This window comes from Pantherophis guttatus, chromosome 16 (genome assembly GCF_059756535.1).
Source record: "Pantherophis guttatus breed Tessera chromosome 16, ASM5975653v1, whole genome shotgun sequence".
NCBI classification, from domain to species: domain Eukaryota; kingdom Metazoa; phylum Chordata; class Lepidosauria; order Squamata; family Colubridae; genus Pantherophis; species Pantherophis guttatus.
This window is the reverse complement of record NC_142078.1, coordinates 4,471,889-4,493,712: the sequence shown is the minus strand read 5'-3', so window position 1 is coordinate 4,493,712 and position 21,824 is coordinate 4,471,889. Positions and strand designations below refer to the sequence as shown.

The 21,824-nt window shown below is 47.4% G+C and overlaps 2 protein-coding genes across 5 annotated transcripts in view; one reads left to right on the top strand and one right to left on the bottom strand.

Moving 5' to 3' along the window:
• Positions 1 to 17,685, top strand: part of NEK6 (NIMA related kinase 6) — a 95,574-nt gene extending 77,889 nt beyond the window's left edge. For all 4 annotated transcript variants that reach the window (XM_087879890.1, XM_087879889.1, XM_087879891.1 and 1 more), the window contains exons 8-10: positions 2,140 to 2,234; positions 10,553 to 10,666; positions 15,753 to 17,685. In XM_087879890.1, coding sequence (XP_087736016.1) covers positions 2,140 to 2,234; positions 10,553 to 10,666; positions 15,753 to 15,863 — 320 coding nt within the window. In that variant the 3' untranslated portion in view covers positions 15,864 to 17,685. The remainder of the gene's footprint in view (positions 1 to 2,139; positions 2,235 to 10,552; positions 10,667 to 15,752) is intronic.
• Positions 17,686 to 18,361: 676 nt separating this feature from the next.
• PSMB7 (proteasome 20S subunit beta 7) overlaps positions 18,362 to 21,824 on the bottom strand; it is a 35,852-nt gene continuing 32,389 nt past the window's right edge. The window contains exons 7-8 of the mRNA XM_087879893.1: positions 20,747 to 20,898; positions 18,362 to 18,592 (exon numbers count right to left, since the gene is read on the bottom strand). Coding sequence (XP_087736019.1) covers positions 18,481 to 18,592; positions 20,747 to 20,898 — 264 coding nt within the window. The 3' untranslated portion in view covers positions 18,362 to 18,480. The remainder of the gene's footprint in view (positions 18,593 to 20,746; positions 20,899 to 21,824) is intronic.

Genomic DNA, 21,824 nt, shown 5'->3' with positions numbered 1-21,824 from the left:
TTGGAGGCCGCCAGAACGAAGCGGCGATAACTGCTGAACGACGTCACAGTTTCCGTAAAGCCACCTGCAAATAGGCCAGAAGATTCTTCGCCACGACGGACGCAAAGCCCGTTTTGAGGCACAACGCTTTGATTTCGTTCCCTTTCGGTTTTTTTGCGGCCCTTAGAAAGAAGCCGAAAATTCGGCTTTCGGTGAAGTGGAAGACTTGCGATCAATGGGCCTTTGGAGGACAAATCTGTCAAAATTTCCTTCTTCTGGTGTTCGGGGAAAGGAGCTCCGGGAAGTTTAAAGCGAGAAACGACAAAGGTGCCCAGGTTGGCTCTGGCGATAGGAGGCCCTGGCAGGTTTACTCCCTTCAAAAGTGCCCTTTCTTCCAAAAAAATCCAGCGGTTTCCACGTGTGCCATTTCAACTCCCTTTTCCCGGTGGCGTAATATTGGCGGCTCTGGAATTTTTTTTTGCAGTTCGGTCACCAGCAAAAGAGGAGACGCATCCATGGCCCGATTTTTGTCTGTGATCCTGACTCCTTTCTATTTTTCCCGGTTGCCTCGGCAACCGTCCTGAACTCTAAATACCGAAGGCTTGGCAACCCACGCGCCGAGCAGTGGAGCTTATGCAAATAAATGCACCTGATTTTATTATTTTTCTCCCCCTTTCCTCCCTCCCTCCCTCCCTCCTCCTCCTCCTCCTCCTTCGTATTTGCCAACATCAAACCGGCATAAAAGGGCATTAGGCAGTGCCACAACTTGTCTGACAGGTGTACTCCTAGCTCCGGCAGGGCAGACGCCTTCGTGTCAGAAACAGAAGCCATAATTAGAGCAAGGAAGAGGATGTACGTCAAACGCATTACCTGCCGGCGGATCAAATTTGTCAGGAAGGATCGCATACATAAAAACTAAGTGACAGGACATGCCGGGGTAATGAAAGAAAAAATGGAAGATTTGCCCGCGCGTTCTTCATCGGAGATGGGGAGGGAGACGGCTCGGCACGGCAAATTACGCAGACGGCTTGGGAGCATCGTGTGCCGCCCGCCTGTATTCAGGGGTGAGGCCCTGGCTTCAGCCAACAGCTGGCAGGAGAAACTTCGAAAGCCTTGTCAACTCCAGAGCTTTGAATTCATTAGAATCGTTCGAATAGAATAGAGATGGAAGGGACCTTGGAGGTCTTCTAGTCCAGCCCCCTGCTTAAGCAGGAGGACCTATACCATCTCGGACAAGTGACATGCGAGAAGTGAGCCTCTGCAGATGTTCCGATTGATCTGGTTTTGATCACCAGGCCAAAAAAGATTTAGAACAGGCAATGTCGTTCACTTTGGGGGCGACGTCATTGGAATGCAGCATTACATCGCCCCCAGACACACACCCCGTCTTTTTCTAAACACAAGCTGGCTTTGTGTCAAGCCAAAGGGCAAAAAAAAAGGTTAGGTTTTTCCAAGAAAGAACAGACGATGTCGTGCACTTTGGGGGTGACGTTGTTGGAATGCAGCATTACGTCGTCCTGGTCTTTTCTTGGCCCCTAGCTGGCTCAGTGCCAGGCCGAAAAGGCAGAAAAGTCAGGCTTTCCCTAGAACGAATACAGGATGTCGTGCACTTTGGGGGTGACGTCGTTGGAATGTAGAATTATGTCACCCTAGTCCCGTGATGGGGAACCTATGGCACACGTGCCCAAAGTGGCACACGGAAGCCATGTCGCTTGGCACGCACGGCCTTGCCTGTTTGTCTTCCGGGTTTCTGGAGTGCATGCACATGTGACGATCAGCTGTTCTTTGCTCGTGCACGGCAGTGCTGAAAACCAGTGTGCGCATGTGTGCCAACCAGCTGATCATTGGGTGCACATGCATGCCAGAACCTGGAAGTTTGGCTTTTCCAGAGTGTGGCCCCTGCGAGCGAGCATGCAATGTTTCCACGCGACCTTTTCGGCACTCGGTGCCAAAAAGGTTCGCCATCACTGCCCTAGTCTTTACTTATCCCGTGGTTGGCATGGTGCCAAGCAAAAGTCAAAAAAGTCAGGCTTGCCCTGGAAAGAACAGGCAATGTCGTGCACTTTGGGAGCGACGTCGTCCGGATGCAGCATTAACATCACCCCAGTAAAGCCAAGCTTTGCAGATTCTAATTTCCTTCTCTCGATTTCTCTGTTACAGTGGGAACACCATATTATATGTCCCCGGAAAGAATACATGAAAATGGCTATAATTTTAAATCAGATATCTGGTCTTTGGGCTGTTTACTGTACGAGGTAAGTCACTGTTACTGCTTTTCTATAATATGGAACCAGAGATATAAAGCATAGCGCTCAATTTAACAACCACGATGTATCCTACCTACCATGGTCATAAATTATGACGGTCGTAAAATGAGGTCACCCGTAGGGCCGGTCCAATTTTACAACCTTTTTTCCAGTGGGTCATTAATTTCCCATCTATCTTGAGTCAATACCCTCAGTGCACCTTACAATTCGATACAGAAAGAAATATATTACCATTAAAAATATCCTTTGTCCGGCTTACAATTCAATACAGGGAAATATATACCCTGTTTCCCCGAAAATAAGACATCCCCTGATAATAAGCCCAATCGGGCTTTTGAGCGCATGCACTAAAATAAGCCCCCCCCCCCCCGAAAATAAGCTCTCCCTGAAAATATTTAAACACACGGCTGGAAATCAGGTAAGATGACAAGAGGAGCCCCATCTTGCTCCATGCACCCCAAAATAATAAGACCTCCCTGAAAATAAGTGCTTATTTCGGGGTTCAAAAAAATATAAGACAGGGTCTTATTTTCGGGGAAACATGGTACACAAACACACACACACACATATATATATATCAAATTTATTTTGCTCATAAAGAAATAAAGGGAGACTAGTATAGATCTATTTCAAGCTATTTAGCTCTCATCAGCTAGCCATACCCTTACTCGGATTCGAACTTGGGCTTCCTGCATGTTAGGCAGTTGAATTAACCTCTGAGCCACAAGTTCTCCTCCCTTCATCAGCTTGAGCCAGGGGAAAGATTAAGTGTTTTTCTATCGAGACACCTGGTCTACCCCAACATGTGGGAGGGGCATTCTGCTCCCTTTCGCCTTTCAGCTCCAATCCAGGAGCCCTCAAGCAGTTGCATTCACGACAAACTATTTTATACCAAATTTATTTTGCTGATAAAGAAATAAAGGGAGACTAGTATAAATCTATTTCAAGCTATTTAGCTCTCATCAGCTAGCCATACCCTTACTTGGATTCTTCAGACAGCAAGCAAGCATTTTGCTGCCTATTGGAAGACTAATATAGATCTATTTTGGACTGATTGGTCCTCATCAGTTAGCCACACCCTTACCATATATTCCCTCCCCGTAGAGGCTAATAATTTGCTTTCTTCTTTTGTCATAGGTTCCTTCCTTCTTTCCTTCCTTCCTTCCTTCCCTCCCTCCCTCCCTCCTTCCTTCCCTCCCTCCCTCCCTCACTCACTCATTCACTCCTTCCTTCCTTCCTTCTTTCTGACTAACAGGTTTCTTTAGCCGGCCCCATAGATTTTCAATTGGGTGAAGATCTGGGCTATTCCCAGTAGTGGAATAGAATTATCTTGAAACTCAAAAAAAAGGGGGGGAAAAGTGGTGTCATTAGCCTTCAAACCTCAAAAATACTCTTTCCCCAAAAGGTTCCCACAATTTTGGCCACTACTCTACACGCATTCATTCCTGTCGGTTCTTCAAGCAGATCTTTGTGACGGATCTTTAAATTCTGGAGAAATGTCTCAAATTATGCTTGCCTTTCCCCCTCTCCCCCCCCCCCCGCTGGCACATGGAATTTGGACAAAGGACGAGAGATCTGTCCCAAGAAAAAAAACGAAACAAACCCAGAGCTTTTCATTTTGAGAGACTCGGTTGGTAAAAGCGATGCTTGATTGTAGACAGAAGTCCCAGGTGTAACGAGCGCTTGTTTTAACAAGGCCAGTTGTGCCGTTTTCAGACCGAGTCGCCCAGCAGTTCGATAGGTGCTGATTAATTTGTTGACGATACACCGAAGTGTCACGCGGGCAAAAGCGAGCAGCTCGAGAAGGATCGGAGCAGAGAAGTCGATAACACAAAATCGATGCGCTGCGGTGGTTGGGGATTAAGGGAAGAGAGTCGCGACGTAACTTTCATGGCCTTCTACTCATCTGGGGACGAGCTCCAGCGCTGGTGTTTCCCTTGCCAGCACCCAACCAAAGCCAGTTGTGTTTTTTTTTTTCCTCCTAATGTGGTTAGGGGCAGGGGGGAAATCCACATTTTTCTTTACTAGCGGTTCTGTGGGCGTGGCTTGGTGGGCGTGGTAGGAGAAGGATACTGTAAAATTTCCATTCCCCTCCCCACTCCAGGGGAGGGATACTGTAAAATCTCCATTCCCATCTCACTCCAGGGGAAGGATACTGTAAAATCTCCATTCCCCCCTCCACTCCTGGGGAGGGATACTGTAAAATCTCCATTCCCCTCCCCACTCCTGGGGAGGGATACTGTAAAATCTCCATTCCCATCCCACTCCAGGGGAAGGATATTGCAAAATCTCCATTCCCACCCCACTCCAGGGGAAGGATACTGTAAAATCTCCATTCCCATCCCACTCCAGGGAAAGGATACTGTAAAATCTCCATTTCCATCCCACTCCAGGGGAAGGATACTGCAAAATCTCCATTCCCATCCCACTCCAGGGGAAGGATACTGCAAAATCTCCATTCCCACCCCACTCCAGGGGAAGGATACTGCAAAATCTCCATTTCCATCCCACTCCAGGGGAAGGATACTGCAAAATCTCCATTCCCACTCCACTCCAGGGGAAGGACATTGCAAAATCCCCCATTCCCACCCCACTCCAGGGGAAGGATACTGTAAAATCTCCATTCCCACCCCACTCCAGGGGAAGGATACTCTAAAATCTCCATTTCCACCCCACTCCAGGGGAAGGCTATTGCAAAATCTCCATTCCCCTCCCCACATCTGGGGGAAGGATACTGCAAAATCCCCATTCCCCTCCCCACTCCAGGGGAAGGATACTGTAAAATCTCCATTCCCATCCCACTCCAGGGGAAGGATACTGCAAAATCCCCATTCCCTCCTCACCCCGCTAACTGTGGATCAGAAAGGTCAGCAGTTCGGCGGTTCGAATCCCTAGTATAGGACTCCGGCGTGAGCAGGGGGTTGGACTGGATGACCTCCAAGGTCCCTTCCAGTAACTCTGTTACTGCTAAAACTGTCGCCTGGCTTTTTAAAGATGACAAGGAGAAGCATCATTTCTGGCAGGGAGAAAGTTATTTTCCTTGTCCTCTTTTCTCATTCTCTTCCTTTCCCCGCCATGCGAAACCGAGAGGGAGATTTTTTTTTTTTATTTATCTGCAGATCGCTGGGAGGCAGGCGTGCCAGTCGGAATTCACTTCCTTATTATTATTATTATTTCAACCTGGAGGGTGTTTACTGTGCACGATTTCAAATTATGCCACCTTATCTTGACGTTTTGCAGGGCCCCGCGTTGATGTACGAGGACGCATCTGATCAAAATTGTGCGTGTGGGTGAAGGCCCCCCCCACACACTTCTCTTGGAGACGTGTCATCCAGATAACTTGCAAGAGATCAAAGTTAGTTCTCTCTCTCTCTCTCTCTCTCCTTTCTCAAAAAGAAAGAAAGAAAGAAAGAAAGAGGAAGGAAGGAAGGAAGAGAAAGGAAGGAAGGAAGAGGAAGGAAGGAAGGAAGGAAGAAAGAAAGAAAGAAAGAAAGAAAGAAAGAAAGAAAGAGAAAAGAAAGAAAGAAAGAAAGAAAGAAAGAAAGAAAGAAAGAAAGAAAGAAAGAAAGAAGAGAAAGGAAGGGAGGAAGGAAGAAGGAAGGAAGAAAGAAAGGAAGGAAGGAAGGAAGGAAGGAAGAGAAAGGAAGGAAGGAAGGAAGAGAAAGGAAGGAAGGGAGAGAGAGAGAGAGAGAGAAAGAAAGAGAAAAAAATAGCTGGGAGCGTCGACAGCTTTCGCGATTCTTAACCAGACGATCCCCGTTTGCCGGCAGAGAGCGGCTTGGGGGTGAAAGGATCTGGCAGGGCTTCTCTGACGGTCCTTGCTCAAATTTCAGATCAAGAATGTGGTTTGGGGGTGTCTACCCAGGGGACGCAGTGGCTCAGTGGCTCAGACACTGAGCTTGTCGATCAGAAGGTCGGCAGTTCAGCGGTTCGAATCCCTGGTGCCGCGTAACGGGGTGAGCTCCCGCGTCTTGTCCCAGCTTCTGCCAACCTAGCAGTTCGAAAGCACGTAAAAAATGCAAGGAGAAAAATAGGGACCACCTTTGGTGGGAAGGGAACAGCGTTCCGTGCGCCTTTGGCGTTGAGTCATGCTGGCCACATGACCACGGAGACATCTTCAGACAACGCTGGCTCTTCGGCTTTGAAACGGAGATGAGCATTGCCCCCTAGAGTTGGGAACGACTAGCACATATGTGCGAGGGGAACCTTCCAGAAACCGGGCCATGCAAACAAGCGAAGCCCCATCCTTGGGATGCAGGCAGCACATGAAATCACGTCCTCTCCAGTCCACGGAAAAAAACCTCTGTCCACAAAACTGGTCCCTGGTGCCCAAAAAGGTTGGAGGACGCTGGTCTAGAAGGCAAAATCAGGACAGCGGTGTCCAAACTTCTGCTGGGCATCTGGACCAGCTCATGTTTAGAAGACAACTGGATGCTATCAGGCTTGGGGGTCCTTAAGACAGCGAGTGTCAGGGTTGCAAGCAACACCCCCAACGAAAGAAAGAAGACTCCGAGGCTTGAAGTTCCTCAAAGTTCCAATTTATTAGCGATGTCATATTGGCACATCTGGGAAAACCCAAATCTGAAAGCTTCTAGGTTTATCCCACCCAAAGGGAAGTCCAAGTCCCTGCCTGTCCATCACAGGGTCCAATCAAAACACCGTCCCAACTGGAGATGCCTCCCAGTTCCAGCCATCCAGGTGCAGGGCAAGACGTCCTTGACTCTCGGAGAAAGGAATGTTATTATGACTATGTATCACCCTTGCTCCATACAATCCCCCCTCCCAGTTTCCCAGAGTAGGAAATGTGGCAGGCCTGAAGATCCGAGGAGAAAGATGGCTTCCAGGCCTTGACAGCAAGGTCCTTGAGTTGACAAGCTTGCCTCAAGAGCTGCTCTCTAAATCTTTTAACGGATTAACAGATGAACAGAGATGGAAGGGACCTTATAGATCATCTAGTCCACCCCCCCTTCAAGCAGGAGACCCTACACCATTTCTAACAGATGGCAGTCCAGTATTTTCCTGAAAATCTCAAGTGGTGAAACTCCCACAATTATTTTTTTTTAAATTTGATTTATATGCCGCCCTTCTCCAAAGACTCGGGGCAGCTTACAATGCGTTAAGCAATAGCCTTCATACTTTTGTATATTTATACAAAGTCAGCTTTTCTTTCTTTCTTTCTTTCTTTCTTTCTTTCTTTCTTTCTTTCTTTCTTTCTTTCCTTCCTTCCTTCCTTCCTTCCTTCCTTTTCTTTCTTTCTCTTTTTTTCTTTTTTTTTTAAATTTGATTTATATGCCGCCCTTCTCCGGAGACTCAGGGCGGCTTACAATGTGTTAAGCAATAGCCTTCATACTTTTGTATATTTATACAAAGTCAGCTTTTCTTTCTTTCTTTCTTTCTTTCTTTCTTTCTTTCTTTCTTTCTTTCTTTCTTTCTTTCTTTCTTTCTTTCTTTCTTTCTTTCTTTCCTTCCTTCCTTCCTTCCTTTTCTTTCTTTCTCTTTTTTTCTTTTTTTTTTAAATTTGATTTATATGCCGCCCTTCTCCGGAGACTCAGGGCGGCTTACAATGTGTTAAGCAATAGCCTTCATACTTTTGTATATTTATACAAAGTCAGCTTTTCTTTCTTTCTTTCTTTCTTTCTTTCTTTCTTTCTTTCTTTCTTTCTTTCTTTCTTTCTTTCTTTCTTTCCTTCCTTCCTTCCTTCCTTTTCTTTCTTTCTCTTTTTTTCTTTTTTTTTTAAATTTGATTTATATGCCGCCCTTCTCCGGAGACTCAGGGCGGCTTACAATGTGTTAAGCAATAGCCTTCATACTTTTGTATATTTTTATACAAAGTCAGCTTATTGCCTCCACAATCTGGGTCCTCATTTTGCTGACCTTAGAAAGAATGGAAGGCTGAGTCAACCTTGAGCCTGGTGAGATTTGAACTTGCAGTAATTGCAGGCAGCTGATGTTAATAACTGTTAATAACAGTGCTTTAGTCTGCCGCGCCACCAGGCTCTTTTTTCCAAAGAGCAACTTCTGTTCCATGGGTTGATTGCTCTCACTGTTAGAAAATTCCTCCTTATTTCCAGATTGAATCTCTCCTTGATCAGTTTCCATCCATTATTCCTTTTCTGGCCTTTGGGTGCTTTAGAGAATAGCTTGGCCCCCTTCCTCCTCTCTGTGGCAGCCCCTCAAATATTGGAAGATGCTCTCCTGTCTCCCCTGGTCCTTCTCTTCCCTAGACCAGCCAGGCCCAGTTCCTGCAACCGTTCATCGCATGTTTGAGCCTCCAGTCCCCTCATCATCCTGGTTGCTCTTCTCTGCACTCTTCCTAGAGTCTCAACCTCTTTTTTATAGTGTGGGGACCAAAACTGGATGCGGTATCCTAGGTGTGGCCTTACTAAGGCTTTATAGGATGGTATTAGTACCTCCCTTGATCTTGATTGTATCCCTCTGTTAATGCAATTTAGGATTGCCTTGGCTTTTTTGGCTGCCGCCGGACACTGCTAGCTCCTATTTAACTGGTTGTCCACTAAGACTGCAAGATTCCTCTCACTGTCACTGCTATTAAGCCTGGTTTCACCCAGAAATTTAGACCAGTAGAACCGTCCGTCTCTTCCTTGAGAAGATGGGAGAACCAGGTATGGACCATTGGTGACCCATCTGCTAAGCCGGCGTGGGTTCCTCTCCGTTCTCGCCTTTTCCTTGACCTGGAGCAAATATCAAGCGAGGCTTTGCACGGTTGAAAATTCCCCCTTTTTTCTTCCCAAAACTTGCCTTTTGATAAGAAGACACTCTTTGTAGCTCGGTGGTTGAACTGCCGATGACTTAACCACAATCAAACTCCTAATTAAAGCCGGGAGCCCAGAAGAAGACAAAGGTCCCTCCTGGCCTCAAAATGAGTTGGGGGGAAAAAAGGGATTATCCGGCCAGAGTGGATAATATCCACAATTATCCAATACTGCTTAATGAGGAGGAGGAGGGGGGGTGTCTTTCATCGTCTGGGGTAGCAAGACTGACAGGGAATCCTTGAATGGCATTAAGGATTAATAAGCCACCAGGTCTGCCGAGGGGACCGGGGATGGGGAGGTGGGTGTGGGGGCTGCCTTGCCCACCGAGCTTAGCGTGGCTTGCCTGCTTGCGGCATTCTAGCGGATTCGAACCGCTGAACTGCGGACCTTTCGATCGCAAGCTCAGCGTCTTAGTCCCTGAGCCACCGCATCCCCTGCTTAAAATAGTATATATGTTGTTTTGCTTTTAACTTTTGTTTCATGGCAAGTGGAATTCCAGGGCAATTACACCGTATTCAATATATTTATATGTAAACATTTTTTTTAAAAAAAAGAGAGAGATTTTGATCCGGATATTTGGCTAACAAAATCTCTACGTTTTGAAGACTGGCAGGAATGGATTCTGCCAGCCTTTAGTGGACAGTGTTGTGGCTCCGTTACCGGAGCCTGTGTCATCGTCAGGAGAGGACTCCGAGAGTGAAGGAGAGGAGTTGGCAAGGCCTCCCTCTCCAGGACCCTCCTCTCTGGCAATGCCTTCGGTGTCCACCGAAGGGCAAGAGATAGGGCCGGGGCCAAGCATGTCCACGCAGCCACAGGTGGACAGTGATGAGGGTAATGAGTCTTGGCTGGACCCACGCCAGCATCCCAGAGATAAGCGCGCGCAACAGAAGAAAGGGGGTGCCCGAGATTAGGCTGAGTCGCTGGACCACACCCCACAGGGTATAAAAGGGAGCGTGGTGGCCAGTCAAACCTTGTGACGAACAAAGCTGAAAGCTTCCACGCCATTCTGCATTGCCGGACTTTTGCTATAGACTTTGCTGGATTATCTTTGGACTTTATTTACTCTGTAATTATTGAGCTGTTTCCTTTGATGTACCAGAAGCGGGGAGAAGTTATCTCTCCTCTTCGTAAGTAATAAACTCTTGGCAGGCAGCCACTAGGTTGTTGCCAAGTTCCGTTATCATAAGGAAAAGGATTTTGTCGGCTGGTTTGGTCTTTAACTCTTGAACGTCTGTTGGTGTGTGTGCATGTGGGACGGGGACAGAACAGACATCTCCTCCCGAGACCTCTCCTGCCTCCCTCGCTCATCAAACCACTCAAAACCAAATGATTTTTTAAATGTTATCTAATTCTGGGTTTTATTTAATTGACCAAACTAAGTAATAATTTTAATTAGCAATTTTATGATGTTGTGTGTGTATATTTTTCAAGGCGGTGACTGTACACCGCCTTGAGTCCTACGGGAGAAAGGCGGTATAGAAATATAATAAATAAATAAATAAATAAAATAAATAAACCTCTTTCTCCTTCCAGATGGCAGCTCTTCAGAGCCCCTTCTACGGCGATAAAATGAACCTTTTCTCCCTCTGCCAGAAAATCGAACAGTGCGACTACCCACCTCTGCCAACCGAACATTACTCCGAGAAGGTAAGAATGCTGGCCGGAGCGCAGAACTTCTGCCTGCTACCGAAGCCTCGATATGGGGAGAAGCTTGCAAAGTCACACCAGGAAAAAAATAATAATAATTTCCTGTTGGATTTTCAAGCTGGGTGCAAATTGTGGGCTGGGGGCAGTTGGGGGGGGGTCTTTGGAAGCAGGAGGGTTTCGAGGATGCCAGGGAGAGGAGGAGGAGGGTACTGTGGAGGGGGTGTTTCCTGGCTTAGGTTCCTTCCCCAGGTATGGTTGCCTGGCGTAGCTGGCCCCAGCCGCCGTCCGGGGAGTTTTGATATCTAACATAATCTCATTTAAGTTTTTGGATCATTTGAAGGCAGGAATGGCTTTTAAGGGAGTTTCAAAGAGCCGGCTTGGCTTGATCTTAAATCGCTTGCGAAATGTACCAGGTGAAAAGGGAAGGCGAGGAGGAGGGCATCCTTGGGAGTTGGCTGTCTTGCTTCTTTTCTGCGCCCAGCCAAAACAACAAAAAAAGTAGAACCAGTTTAAACTTGGCAAGACAAACTTGGTTGTGAGATGGCTGCTCCCTTGGAAGTCCACCCGCTGCTCTCCATGAATGCAGAGGTGGTCTTCTCAGGATCCTATACCCAAAGTTCCTCTCGGGTAGGCCTGCCCTGTTAGGAAAACCAGGATCTGTTAGGTTAGCTGGTGCAGAATCCAGATTCTCTCTGGAGGAAAAAGAAAAGACAGTGAAGAGAGGGTCAGCTTATTCTCCAAAGCACCTGAAGGCAGGAGAAGAAGCAATGGGTGGAAACTAATCAAGGAGAGAAGCAACCTGGAATTAAGGAGAAACTTCCTAACAGTGAGGACAATTGACCAGTGGAACAGCTTGCCACCGGAAATCGTGGCCACTGCATCACTGGAGGTTTTTAAGAAGAGACTGGACCGTCACTTGTCTGAAATGGTATAGGGTCTCCTGCTTGAACAGGGGGCTGGACTAGAAGACCTCCAAGGCCCCTTCCAATTCCTATTCTATTCTATTCTATTCTATTCTATTCTATTCTATTCCTTATTCTGTTCTATTCTATTCTATTCTATTCTATTCTATTCTATTCTATTCTACTCCTTTTCTCTACTCCTCTCTTCTCTTCTCTTCTCTTCTCCTCCTCTCCTCTCCTCTCCTCTCCTCTCCCCTCCCCTCCCCTCCCCTCCCCTCCCCTCCTCTCCTCTCCTCTCCTCTCTTCTCTTCTCTTCTCTTCTCTTCTCTTCTCTTCTCTTCTCTTCTCTTCTCCCCTCCCCTCCCCTCCCCTCCCCTATTCTATTCTATTCTATTCTATTCTATTCTATTCTATCCTATTCATATTCTATTTTCTATTCTATTCTATTCTATTCTAATTATTCTATTCTATTCAAACTATTCTATTCTATTCAAATTATTTTATTCATATTCTATGCTATTCATATTATTCAATTCTATTCATATTCTATTTTCTTTTTTAAAAACCTCCAGTGATGGAGCCCCCACAATTTCTGTTGGCAAGCTGTTCCACTGGTTAATTGTCTCCCTGTTAGGAAGTTTCTCCTTAATTCCAGGTTGCTTCTCTCTTTGATTAGTTTCCATCCATAGTTTCTTGTCCTGCCTTCTGGTGCTTTGGAAAATAAGTTGACCCCTCCTCTTCTTTGGGGCAGCCCCTCAAATACTGGAATATTGCTATCATGTCCCCCCCTACTACTCCTTCTTTTATTTAGACTAGCCAAACCCAAATCCTGCAAATGTTCTTCCTATGTGTTAGTCTCCGGGCCTTTTAATCAATTTAGTTGCTCTTCTCTGAACTTTTTCCAAAGTCGCAACAACTTTTTTTGTAACACGGTGACCAAAATTGGTTGCAGCGTTCCAGGAGTGGCTGTCAGGTTTCAATGTCATCTCAAATAAATTGCAGTCCCAAACAATTAATCTTTGCTGAAATATTCCATTTATTTGAGTATGACAGATCTGGCCCCGACTTCGTCATAGCCGATACTAACCCTCTGACCCCCAAACCCTTCCCTTTCCGTTCCCCAATTCTCATCTTCTCATTGGCCATCTTCCAAGTCAGTCTCCCCAGCTTCTGACCTCAACGCACAGGAATGTTCCCCCCTCCCATCCCATCTCCTAGGGGATATTATCTACAGAGAAAATAAGGAGGTGAAAAGTCAAGCCTCGTCTTTTTATGGCAGCATCAGAATGCTGACAGTGGCCTTACTCGGGGGTTTTATAAAGCGGTACGAACCCTTCACGCAATCTCGATTCCGTGCCTCCAAATCCATGCGATTTGAGCGCAGGTGTAGAACAAGGTCCCGGGGTTGAACCTCTTGACAGCTCCATCCAAATTGCCCTGGGGCCAGTCCTCGCCCCCACCTCCTGCCCTCAGCCCTCCTAGGCCATTGACCTCTCCCTGGAAAGCGTCGCTCGATCCACCAGGCCTGGATGCGGGACAGCCATCTTTCTAATTAACCGTTAAAATAATTACCTCTCTGGCTGCTGAGAGAGGGAGAGGGGGGAGATGGAAGATCAAGCGGTCCACGGCTGTTTTTCCTCGATGCCACAGGGTATACGCGCCGCTTCCCGGGGCTTGTAATTAAAAGCGCCCGGTCTTTCAAGTACAAAATGAAAAGAGCCAGAGGGTGTGTGTGTGTGTGTAGGATGGCTCTTCTCCGCCCGTTGATTATGCGAGCAAAGGAGCAAGTGGGTCACCGTGGGGCAGGTTGTCCATCTCAAGTAGCTTCCCAGGGCCAGAAGGAAACTCTTTGCAGGAAAAAGTTTCTGGGAGAACGAGTCGGCTCCGTCAGAAGATGCTGGGGAAACATCTCACTCTTTCTTTCTGAGCATCCCACCACGTGGCTCCAGCCCGATAACTCTCTGGGAAAAACGGCCCAAAGTCCCGTTTTGAATCCCGCTAGAAAAGCTAGCCAAGCATTCCTTGGGTTGAAGGACCTCAGTTGGGTGTTCTCCAAGCATTCTAGGCTCCCTCCTGGAAATTCCCATTTATGTATAGAAGATAGACAGACAGACAGACAGAAGAGAGAGAGAGAGAGAGATGATAGAGATAGATAGATAGATAGATAGATAGATAGATAGATAGATAGATAGATAGATAGATAGATACAGACAGATAGTTGGGAGAGATAGATAGATAGATAGATAGATGATGGATAGATGGATGGATGGATGGATGGATGAGAGAGAGAGAGAGAGATAGGGATAGAGAGATAAGCAACAAATCATCAATCATGATCATAATCACAAAATTCAGTCATCATAAATCAAGAGACAGCACTCCGTGATAGTCATCCGATACTAAAGAAGCAATCAACGTAAATCATAATAGGGCACTAAACAAAAGCAATCAACAAAAATCATAAGAGACAACTCACAAAGTGATAGTCATAAGAAGCTAAGGAAATAGGTAATAGGAAAGATGAAAGATGAAAAGGATAATAGTAACGCAGCCTTACTTGAAATCCTAGAGCACACAACGGTGTTATGGGAATTAGTTGGTCAGCAGAGTGATGGTATAGGGGGAGAAACTGTCCTTGGGTCTAATAATTTTGGCATGCAGTGCCCTTTCCACTACCAGATCAAAATTTCCACTACCGATTCTCCAGAACCTGCTGGATTTCACCCCCTGCTTTAGCATCAACTTGAGAATTTATGTCCAGGATGCGATGGGTCCCTAGATATTTTCACGGCCCTCCTTCTGGCTCGTGCAGTATACGGATCCTCAGTGGAAGGCAAGATGGTTGCGATTGTTTGTTTTTTTTCTGCAGTCTTAACTATCCGTTGAAGTCTGTGTCTGTCTTATTTGGTTGCTGTGCCAAACCAGTTACAGAGGTGCCAACGACACACTGAATAATTCCTGGAAAAAGTGCAGAGAAGAGCAACCAGGATGATGAGGGGACTGGAGGCTAAAACAGGCGATGAACGGTTGCAGGAACTGGGCCTGGCTAGTCTAGTGAAGAGAAGGACCAGGGGAGACAGGATAGCTGCCTTCCAATATTTGAGGGGCTGCCACAGAGAGGAGGGGGCCAAGCTATTCTCCAAAGCACCTGAAGGCCAGACAAGGAATAATAATGGATGGAAACTGATCAAGGAGAGGTTCAACCTGGAAATAAGGAGGAATTTTCTGACAGAGCAATCAACCAACGCAGAGGTGTCAAAGTCGATTTCATTGAGGGCCACACATCAGGGTTGTGTTTGACCACAAGGGGCTGGGTGTGTAGCTGGGATGGGCATGGCCAGCTCAACATCACTGGTTGAGGCTCCGCTTTCAGCTGTGACGGCCTCCTGCAGTCTTCTGCCAGCAAAAACGGAGCCCAGAGGGGCCGTGCATGGCCTGCCCGGGCTCCATTTTCAGCTGTGACGGCCTCCCCGAGCTCTGTTTCTGCTGGCAGAGGGCTGCAGGAGGCTGTCACAGCTGAAAACGGAGCCTGGGAGGGCGACGCGCGGCCCTCCCAAGCTCCGTTTTCGCTGGCAGAAGCACCGCCAGTCCTTCGCTGTTTCCAGGGTGGCCCCGCGGGCCAGATCTAAGCACCCCGCGGGCCAGATCCTATTAATTGTACTGTTCTCTCCTGTTGATTCTACCATTGTTGTGGCTTCCCCCACATCTGTATGGTCCAGATCAGGGCTGTCAAATTGGATTTCTTTGAGGGCCGGATCAGCATTGTAGTTCTCTGCGGGCCGGTGGGTGCGGAGTGGGGGCAAGACGGGACGGGACAGACGCCTCCTGCAACACTTTACCGGCCAAAAGGGGCGTGGGGGGCCGCGTATCCCCCCCCCACATCTTGTTTTCGCCCTCCATGACCTCCTGCAGCATTCTGCAGGCCAAAAACGGGCCTCCTGAGGCTCGTGTGGTCCATTTTCAGCCGGCGGAGGCCGAAAATGGGCCGCATAGAGGTCCTGCGCAGCCCATTTTCAGCAGCAGAGGCACCACAGGCTGATCCTTTTGATATTCTCAGGCTAGTCCAGCGGGCCAGATTTAAGCACCATCCTGCGAGCCTCGAGTTTGACACCCCTGGTCCAAATGGACGGACAGTTGTGCGAATTGTGTGTGTTCACCCCACCCCTCTCTTTCCTTCCTCACAGTTGCGGGAGCTGGTCAGCATGTGTATCTACCCGGATCCAGACCAGAGGCCCGATATTGGTTACGTGCACCAGTTAGCGAAACAGATGCACCTCTGGACGTCCAGCACTTGAAGCGCGTGGCTGCGCGTCCTGAACCGTTCCCGGCTTAGTCTTACTTAACTTCTGTCTCAGACGAAACCATGCAGTGCCTCATCGAACTCAAAAAGCGGCTTTTGAGTTGAGTTGAGCCGCCTTTAGGGAGGATCCTTCCATGATTTCTGTACAGGTGCCTAGCGGGTGGATCTGATCCCAGCCACGGCTGTGCGATGCGGCGGCCAGCATTGGGTTGAGTTGCCTCTTCCGAAACCGGATAACATGTTACCGATGTAGATCTCGTGTTTTTTTTTTTTTTTTAAAGATATTTTCTTCAAACTGTTTGTGTGTAATCTTAAGCTTTGTAGCAAGGGTTTCTGGTTGGTGTATTTTTGACATACCCCTTGTATGTTTAACGAATGTGAAATAGCGGGGAAATGAATTCCTTTGGGAAAATCACTTTAATCCTAACGTTAAGAATCGCAATACATTGTTTTTGTTTTTTTTTTCGGGGCGGGATGGGGGAAGGTGTAACGTGTATAACTGCTACTTTGCTTCTTCTAGCAGTGGTTATTAGCAAGTTCAGATTTCAAGTTCGTGTATTTTTTTAAAAAAACAAAGACATCCGACCTGCATTTTTTAAAATTTTCATTCGTATTTCCCTCCGTTGCAAGAAAGCGGTATGGAGGAAGAGGAGGAGGAGGAGGCTGAATTTTTATTTTTCGACAAATCTTAGAATGATTTATTTTGCAGCGTGTGTTGTCAGCTCTGGCTGCTCAAACCAGGGAGGGCTTTCGAACCAAAGGGGAATGTTGTCGTGTTTTATCACATTTTTTTCTGGTTCGAGATTGCCATGGCCGCTGCCACAGTGACTCCGTAGCCCGGTGAGCGGTTTGACTAAAGGCACTGGGGTACCATTCTGTAAAGCCCATCTCTGTAAAGCCAGGGTTGAACCCCCTAAAATTCAGGGCACCCCCACGGGCCTCAAAACCAGATAAGTCCGGAGGAAAATGGCTTTGAATTCTCAGCACGATGGCCTGCATTTTTTTTTTTTTTTTACTGTGAAAACTCATTTACCAATGTGAATACTTTTTAAACAAGCTGATCTGAAGGAAAACAAAACAAAACCAAAAATCCAGACTTTTAAGCGTTCCGGAGATGTTAAGGCTTAAAGGATTTTTTTTTTATTTGACGGAGCCTTAACTCTGGGACCGCCATGCCTTGCAAGCAGGATTTTGGGGGGGGACCCTGCCTCAGGAGGGGAAGGGGTAGTCGTCATAAGCTTCTTTCTGGAGGCTACTTTTTAGAGGCGGAAGAAACGCCGAAGAAACAGTGAAAAAAAAACAACCAGTTTTTCTCTCTTGGAAAGATGATTAAAGATACCTCTCTACTGGCAGGGTTTTTGCAGCTCCTGGGTCTTCGAAAAAGCAAATTAAGTCACCGGTTTGGGACAAAGGGTTTTAAAGAAGGCAGGGTAGGTGGGATGTGGGGGGTGACCAGAGGGCCCAGGAAAAGTTTCTCTTGAAGACTCTGCAAAACGGCTCTCAACTGCTGAAGCTTCTGCCGAAAACTTTCCTCCGCTCTGCAGGTGATATTTTGGGGGGTTTGGGTTGGGAACGCTACCTAGTCTTGGGGGTAATAACTTTGAAAAAGTTTTGGACTGTTGGGGGATTTCGGAAAGATAAATTGCTCGGCTCCACCTGACTGCGCGCTCTCTCTCTCTCGTGCGCTGTTAAGGCCTCCTCTTAGCGCTTAAGTCGTCATCCTTTTGACGAAAGGGGTGGGGCGAAGGCAACTCTGCATTTTTAGGCAAGATTTAAAACGATTTACCAAATAAAAGTTTCCTTTGTAAAAAGAAAAACGGTCCTCGGCATTGAGTTGGCGTCGTCGAGGGGCTTAAAACTAGCACCTTTCACATTTTACTTCCCTCAAGCGGGACAGCGTAGTTAAATCCAGGTAGTCCTCCGACTTACGACCACAACAGAGCCCACATTTTACGTTGCTAAGTGAAGACGGTGGTTAAGGGAGCTTGGCCCCCTTTTTTATGACTTTTTCTTGCCACCGTTGTTAAGTGAATCACTGCAGTGGGTTAAGTGAGTGACACGGTCGTAACGCGAATCCGGTTTCCCCGTTGTCTCGGGCCTGTCGGGATCTTTCGCCAATGACCAAGCGTCCGAATTTTGATCAGCTGGCCCGCGGGGGATGCTTGCAACGGTTGTGTAAAGTGTGAAAAGCAGTTGTGGGTCATTTTTTTTTCTTAGGGCTGCCGTAACTCGGAACAGTCACTAAACGAAAGGTTACGTTGAGGATTTATTTGCACAGAGAACTGGGCTATGGATGGTCCCCACGCACCAGAGCTGGGGTTAGCTAACTACAATGTGCAATAATCCAACTTGGAAAAGTCACTAAGCGAAAGGTTGTAAGTCAAGGACACCCCTGTATTGAAACCCATAAAGCTTGCACCACAACAGGTAGAGCAGGATGGGCTTGGAGACTCTTCCCTGCCGTCCTCCAAATTCCAAGAACAACCCATCCTGTTCCATTATTTGCTTTATTCATTTGGTTAATTGTTAACATTGCAAAAAAAAAAAAATATTCTGACTTTGAAGGAATACACTCGGTCCCCCTAACCGTGTCCCGGACTCTCCGCCAGGAATCAGGAGGTGTCCATGGTCTGCACCGTCTCCTCTGCCACTTCCAGTTCCAGGCGGATGACCTTTTCCGACAGGACGCCCGTGGTTCCCTTCTCACACCGGTATCTTCCTTGCCTGTCGAGGAGCAAAAAGGCGGCACCGTCACAAAAACTTTGTGGGTCTGAGTAACTCTCACCAGGCTGCAGGCGTTACGCAGCTGGCAAGCAGGACTTTTTCCCCTAGAGAGATTTAGGGAATCTTGAGGACTAGAAACATATGCAGACTTTTTGTGCCTGTGCGAGATTCTCCATAGGTGATCCCAAAGGTTTTTTTTTTTTCAAAAGGCGATTGGACTTTTTTTTCCCCCCTCCTTGAGGGGGTTTCGCTTCTCATCTGAGAAGCTTCTTCAGTTCTAGCAGAGCATGAACCCTTCCCACGGCCCCAACCGTTCAGTCAGAACTGGAAGAAGCTTCTGAGACGAGAAGCGAAAGGTCTTCAAGCAAAAACAAAGGAAGTCCATTTGCCTTTTGGAAATTTGCCCCTTTGGCAAATTTCCTTCATGCCTCTCCTTCGGGAGCCTTCGTGACCACTGTGGGAGGAAAGGGACTTTTCCTCTCGCAAGATGACGGGGGTCGCCAAGGGTTTTGCAAGACGGGTCACAAAAATAAGGGCAGGTTGATACCACTACAAACGTTTTCAGCAGCAGTTGGTTTCACATTTTATCACTGGTTCGCCGTGTGAACACACTTTGCTTGTGCGCAGACCTTCTGCGCGTGCAACCAGCCTCAAAAACGTGCCTAAATAGGACAGCATAACACGGGGGCAGGTCCACGAGTGAGCTCTGCTACTGGTTCACCCAAACCGGTCCAAACCAGCGATCTCCGCTACCAGTTCCCCCGAACCAGTCCAAACCAGCGATCTCCGCTATTGGTTTGCCCGAACCGGTCCAAACCAGCGATCTCCGCTACCAGTTCCCCCGAACCAGTCCAAACCAGCGATCTCCGCTATTGGTTTGCCCGAACCGGTCCAAACCAGCGATCTCCGCTACCAGTTCCCCCGAACCAGTCCAAACCAGCGATCTCCGCTATTGGTTTGCCCGAACCGGTCCAAACCAGCGATCTCCGCTACCAGTTCCCCCAAACCAGTCCAAACCAGCGATCTCTGCTATTGGTTTGCCCAAACCGGTCCAAACCAGCTATCTCCGCTACCGGTTCGCCCGAACCAGTCCGAACCAGCTGAATACCCTCTGGTTTTCAGGCCGCATTCTAGACAGGACCTTCACGTGGCCAGTTCAGCGTCATGTCCCACAGCCTGAATTCCTTCGTGGTAGCCTTGGTCATCCGATGCATCGATTCATCGTTTGCAGACTATCCCAAAGGTGCTTTTTCAAGAGGCGACTGGACTTTTGTTTTTCCTTTGAAGATGTTTCGCTGCTCATCCAAGAAGCTTCTTCAGCTCTGACTGGATGGTGGGAAGGATTTATATTAAGTCAGAACTGAAGAAGCTTTTTTTGCATGAGAAGTGAAAGGTCTTCAAAGAAAACACCAAGAAAGTCCAGTCGCCTGTTGAAACAAGGATGGCCGAGAATCTCCATAGACGTTCGCAGGCTACCTTAGACAGCTAGTCCTTGAGTTACAACCGCAATTGAGCCCAACATTGATGTCGCTAAGCGAGATATTTCTTAAGTGAGCTTTGCCCCCATTTTACGACTTTCCTCGCCAGTTGTTAAGCAGATCACTGCATCTGTTAAGTTAGGAACACGATTGATTGACCCTGGGACACTGCAACTGTCGTAAGTATAAACCAGTTGTTTTGCTCCGTTTTACGACCTTTCTCACCACGGTTGTTAAGTGAATCGCTTGCCGTCGTTAAGTTGGCCACCCGGTTGTAAAGCAAATCCGGCTTCCCCCATGGACTTTGCTTGTCAGAAGGTCACAAAAGGGGATCGTGTGACCCCAGGGCCAGCAAACGGTCGTAAGTATGAGTCAGTTACCCAACAAGCTGAATTTTGATCACGTGACACCCCCCTGGGGATGCTGCAACGGTCGTAAGCGTGAACAACAGTTGTAAGTCACTTTTTTCAGTGTCGTCGTAACTTTGAATGGTCACTAAATGAACTGTTGTACGTCAAGGACTACCTGTGGTATTTATTGTGCTCAGATTTCTCATCCCATTTCCAAGGCCTTCAGACCGCTCTCCCCAAGGAGGCCTTTTGCAGATCCATTGCAACCCTTAAGCAAAACCCTTCTGGTTCACACACACACACACACACACACACACAAAACTCACCTTTCCCCCTTTTTGTTCGGTGTGTTGTACGGACGGATGAAGTCCAGCTTGCTCTTGTTAATGACGCAGATATCAATATTGCTGCCAGAGCCCAGGTCATTAAATATGCCAGCTGCAATAGCATCTCTCACAAGGTGTTTGGCTTCTTCTTCCTGGGGATGGGGGTGGGGGGGGTTGGGGAAAGAGGGAGGGAAAAATAGCAATAGCACTTAATAGACTTATATACTGCTACACAGGGCTTCAGAGCCCTCTCTAAGCGGTTTACAGAGTCAGCCCCTGGCCCCCGACAATCCGACTCCTCATTTGACCGACCTCGGAAGGACGGAAGGCTGAGTCAACCTTGAGCCGGTCAGGATTGAACTCCTGGCAGTGGGCAAAGTTAGCCGGCAATACTGCATTTTAATCACTGTGCCACCGTGGCTGATAGATAGATAGATGGATAGATATAGAGATAGATATGTAATAGACAGACACACACAGAGACAAATAGCAATAGCCGTTAGACTTATATACCACTTCACACTGCTTTCACAGCCCTTCTAAGTGGTTTACAGAGTCAGCCTGTTGCCCTCAACAATTTTGAGTCCTCATTTTACCCACCTCGGAAGGACGGAAGGTTGAGTCAACCTTGAGCCTGGTGAGATTCGATCTGCCAAATTGCAGGCAGCTGGCAGGCAGCAGAAGGAGCCTGCAGTACTGCACTCTAACCACTGCGCCATCGTGGCTCATAAAAAATTCAAGCAAAATGTAAGGAATCCAGCATTCCTCCATCTTTTAAAGCCGATAACCAATATACTATATATATATGTGTGTGTGTGTGTGTGTGTACACACACACACACATAGGGTAGTCCTTGACTTATGACCACAATTGAGCCCCAAACCTCTGTTCTTAAGCAGGACATTGGTTAAAATGAATTTTGCCCCATTTTATGACTTTTCTTGCCTTGGTTCTTAAGCAAATCGCTGTGGTTGATAAGTTAAGTCAACCTGACTTTCCCTGTGGAACTTGGCTTGCCGGAAGGGTCACAAAAGTTGATTAATATGACCCTGTGATTCCCCCGGATGGACGCTGTGAC